Source organism: Lipotes vexillifer, unplaced genomic scaffold (assembly GCF_000442215.2).
Source record: "Lipotes vexillifer unplaced genomic scaffold, Lipotes_vexillifer_v1.1 scaffold1285, whole genome shotgun sequence".
NCBI lineage: Eukaryota > Metazoa > Chordata > Mammalia > Artiodactyla > Lipotidae > Lipotes > Lipotes vexillifer.
Genome location: NW_006796211.1, coordinates 270881 through 274850, shown reverse-complemented (window position 1 = coordinate 274850; position 3970 = coordinate 270881). Strand labels below are relative to the sequence as shown.

Sequence of the window (3970 nt, the reverse complement as noted above, 5' to 3'; positions counted from 1 at the left end):
CGGCTGGGCCCGTGAGCCATGTCCACTGAGCCTGCGCGTCCGGAGCCTGTGCTCCGCAATGGGAGAGGCCACAACAGAGAGAGGCCCGCTACAGTAAAAAAAAAAAAAAAAAAAAAAAAAAAAAAAAAACCCTCTTTCCCCGGAGCCCCAGAGGGCTAGCTCTTCCCTTGGACTTCAGCTCAACTATCACTTCCCAACCACACCACCTCAAAGAAGCTCTCCTGGTTTTCCCTATCAGTCTACTTTTCTCCTTCACAGCACATAGCTCCAACACAAGAATGTCAGCCCATAAGGTCAAGGGCTTCATCCACCTGATACTCTCTTGGCCAGCTCCTCCCACTTAGCCCCAGTGCAAAGAATGGTACCTGGCACACAGCAAGCACACCATAAAAAATGGTTGAATGAATGAATGGATGAACAAATGATCAACTAGCCACCTCCCCTACAGACTGTGAGCTCCCACGGGAAGAGGACATGTCTACTTCTCTAGCAGCAGGCAGAGCATGGACAGAGGGGCACATGGTAACGTGTGAATGGGGGCAGTCAAGGGACGTAGAACTACAGGCGCATGGAAGGATGGTGGGGACACAGGGGGACACGGAGAGTCAGATATTAAGGCTCACTGGATTCTGTTTCCATTAAGTCATTTAGGTTTGAAATAAAAGAATGTGTGCTGGTGGGACTACTAATAATCAGTAGCTAAGATATATATACTGTCCTTTGTTGATTCTAAGACATCATCAGTTGTAAGATACAGCATTATTTTATGTGCCACCAAGAAAGAAAAAACATAGCAATTAAATTATGACACACCACAGGCTGTAGTATGAGAGATATTAAAATGTGTAAACAAAAAGGGTGCATTCTAAGGAAGCGTGGCATGTGTGCGCACACATGAGGGTGCATTTATCGGACCTAACACTAGCCTCTTTCTTCCCAGGCCAGCTCAGCTCTGGGCCCCATGGCCTGCAGAGCTGTCTGTCCTCTGTCTGGCCCCTCCCTCGTAAGAAGGGGCCCCCACGTGGCCCCCCCGGGATGGGGCCGAGCCACAGAGAGGGGAGCAGCTGAGCGATCGGATACCTAGAACAAGGGAGGCTGGATGTTCTCCTGGTCCGTGAGGCTCCAGGAATGGGGGCCGCGGGGTCGCAGAGCAGCACCCCAGGCCAGGTGGCGATGGTGACGCAGAGATAGTTACCGTGACCCGGAACGGCGTAGCAGCTGAAGGCTCCATGCTGGGGCTCTTCTCTGAGAGGCTGCCTGGCAGGCTGCGCCGGGAGCCCGGCCTTTCTTGGGGCGACTCTGTCAACAGAGGGAGAGAGAGGGTGAGCATGGACAATCTAAGCCACCCAGTCAGGCCCTTCTGTCATTCCCGTCCAGGCCAGGACAACACACAACTGGTCCCCATAAAATGGCCCAACCATTGTGGAAAACAGATAGCGGTTCCCCAAAAAGTTAAAGACAGAGTGGCCACATGACCCAGCAATTCCACTCCTATACCCCAAAGAACTGAAAACAGGGACACAGAGAAATACTTGTATGCAAATGTCCATGGCAACATTATTCAAAATAGCCCAAAAGGCAGAAGCAATCCAAGTGTCCATCAACAAGATGAATGAATAAACACAGTGTGGTAGCTGCATACAACGGAAGGTAATTCCATCATTAAAAGAATGAAAGTTCTGACACATGCTGCAATCCGGATGAACCTTGAAAACATGCTGAGTGACAAAAGCCAGACACAAAAGGACAAATATTGTATAATTCCACTTGTACAAAATACCCAGAATAGGCAAATTCATAGAGACAGAAAGGTTACCAGGGGCTAGGGACAGGGGAGCTTGGGGAGTTATTGCTTAATTGTACAGGGTTTCTATTTGGAGTGATGGGAAAGATTTAGAAATGGACAGTGGTGATAGTTGCACAACTTTGTAAATGTACATAATACCACTGAGTTGTACACTTAAAAATGATTAAAATGGCAAATTTCATGTATATATTTCGTATATATTTACCACAACTTTTTTTAAAAAAAGGTCTCCTAAAACCCGCACTTCAAAGGCGCACATCTTGTGATGTGTGATAATGAGCTCCCTGTTACTGGAGGTATACAAGCAGTCCCTTCAAACACAAGACTCTATGATTTCTAGCTTCCAGTTGGAACTGTCTCTTCCTGAGGCTTTAAACTTGAGAATAGTGCAAGGGCCAGGCAGGTAATGGAGTAAAGGGTAGCAGCAGCCAGCTGCTCATCTCCAGCTGATTATTTCAGCATAGCAACGGGGGGCTCAGTGCAGCCAAAGCTTCCCACGGTTCAGGAGGACCTGGAAATCTGGGGTGGGGGGCGTTTAATATGAAATATTCTGATTTTTAAATGGCGACCGCTCATTCAAAACTCTTAGCCACGGACTGAGCACGCCCATTTAAACAGACAGGTCAGTCCACCTGGCCGCTTTCCCCCCTGGTTTCCCGACGCCGGGCTTGGCACTGGCTGCCTCTTTTCTAGTGCTTGGGCTGTGGCCCCCACAGAAGCCCCCCTTCCTGCTCCTCCCAGCACACCCTGGAGGAAACCCTTGGTAACCTCCTCCACCCCCAGCTCTCAGCCCCCTCAGGGCTCCTGTAGCAACAGCCAGGCCAGGGTAGCCTACCTACGCTCTCATTTTGCATGCACGGTGTGTGTGTGTGTGTGTGTGTGTGTGTGTGTGTGTGTGTGTGTGTGTGTGTGTCCTCTGCTTGACGGTGGAACTCCTAATGCCCACGCCTAAGCCGGCTGCACCTCCACATCCCCAGCGCCCTGCACGGAGGCTGGTGTGTGTGGGGTGCTTGGGAAAGACCTGTTGACTCAGAAGGAAGAAAAAGGACGGGGTGGAGACTTCCCTGGTACCTGCGAACACACGGGGGTGCAGAGTCAGAGGCGCACGCCCAGAAAACACACACACATGTTCGCATCCATGTAGACACTCCAATGCGTACCAACTCGGATCCGTCCCCAGATACACGTGCACAAGTGGATGTGTGGACATGTGCACACACACAGGACAGACGAGGAGCAGGTTTTCCCAGAAGGCATTTCAGCTATCGGGGGGCCGTGCTACACTTTCCGGTCCATTCTCTCTGTGCAGCCGGCTTGCACAGGGGTCCTCAGAAGTGTGGAAGGACAGACCTGAGCCCCTCATCCCACTAGGGCAGGCCAGTGCTGAGCCCTGGCCGGTGGGCAAGCAGGCAAAGCCACTTTGGGACTGGAGGAAGTGGGCCACCGGAGGGGATGGGTTCAGGCCCACCAGGCAGCCCTGGGGCCACCTCTTCTAGAAAAGCTTCCTCTTCAGCCCAGTGACTGCCATGTCTCAGGGCCTCTCTGCTTCCCTCGTGGCGCTTCCTACTTAGAACCTTCCTCACCCCACTCCCCCTCTACGGTGTCTGCTAGTCACACACTAGGGGAGACCCACTCTTTTTGGAGATTTCCCCAGGAAATCTCTTCCTGCGCCCCCCAGTCTGCCTTCATGTCGCCCCCACCCCCAGTACCCCCCGTCACCTCCACCTGGGGGTCCTCCATAACTAACCACTGTGTCCCACCCATGTGTGTGACACTGCCCTCAGCCTTCAGAAGCCTCTCAGGAACTACCCCCTCTCCCTGACACACACACACACCTGGCCACAGCTTCACTGCCCCTTCCTGGGCAGGTGTGCCCTCACACCTCTAGGCAAGAGACACACAGAGGCACCTGGCAGGACACAAGGAGCCCAGCGAGGCTGCTTCTTCCCTAAGATCAAGACTGATGTTCCAGGCTTTCCCGGTGGCGCAGTGGTTGAGAGTCCGCCTGCCGATGCAGGGGACACAGGTTCCTGCCCCAGTCCGGGAAGATCCCACATGCCGCGGAGCGGCTGGGCCTGTGAACCAGGGCCGCTGAGCCTGCGCGTCCGGAGCCTGTGCTCCACAACGGGAGAGGCCACAACAGTGAGAGGCCCGCGTACCAAA

General features: G+C 53.0%; 1 protein-coding gene across 1 annotated transcript in view; it reads right to left on the bottom strand.

The window, feature by feature from the left end:
* Positions 1–3970, bottom strand: part of DAB2IP (DAB2 interacting protein) — a 126564-nt gene that overhangs the window by 101545 nt on the left and 21049 nt on the right. Inside the window, 1 exon segment of the mRNA XM_007468354.1 lies at positions 1196–1299. Within this exon segment, the coding sequence (XP_007468416.1) occupies positions 1196–1299 (104 nt within the window).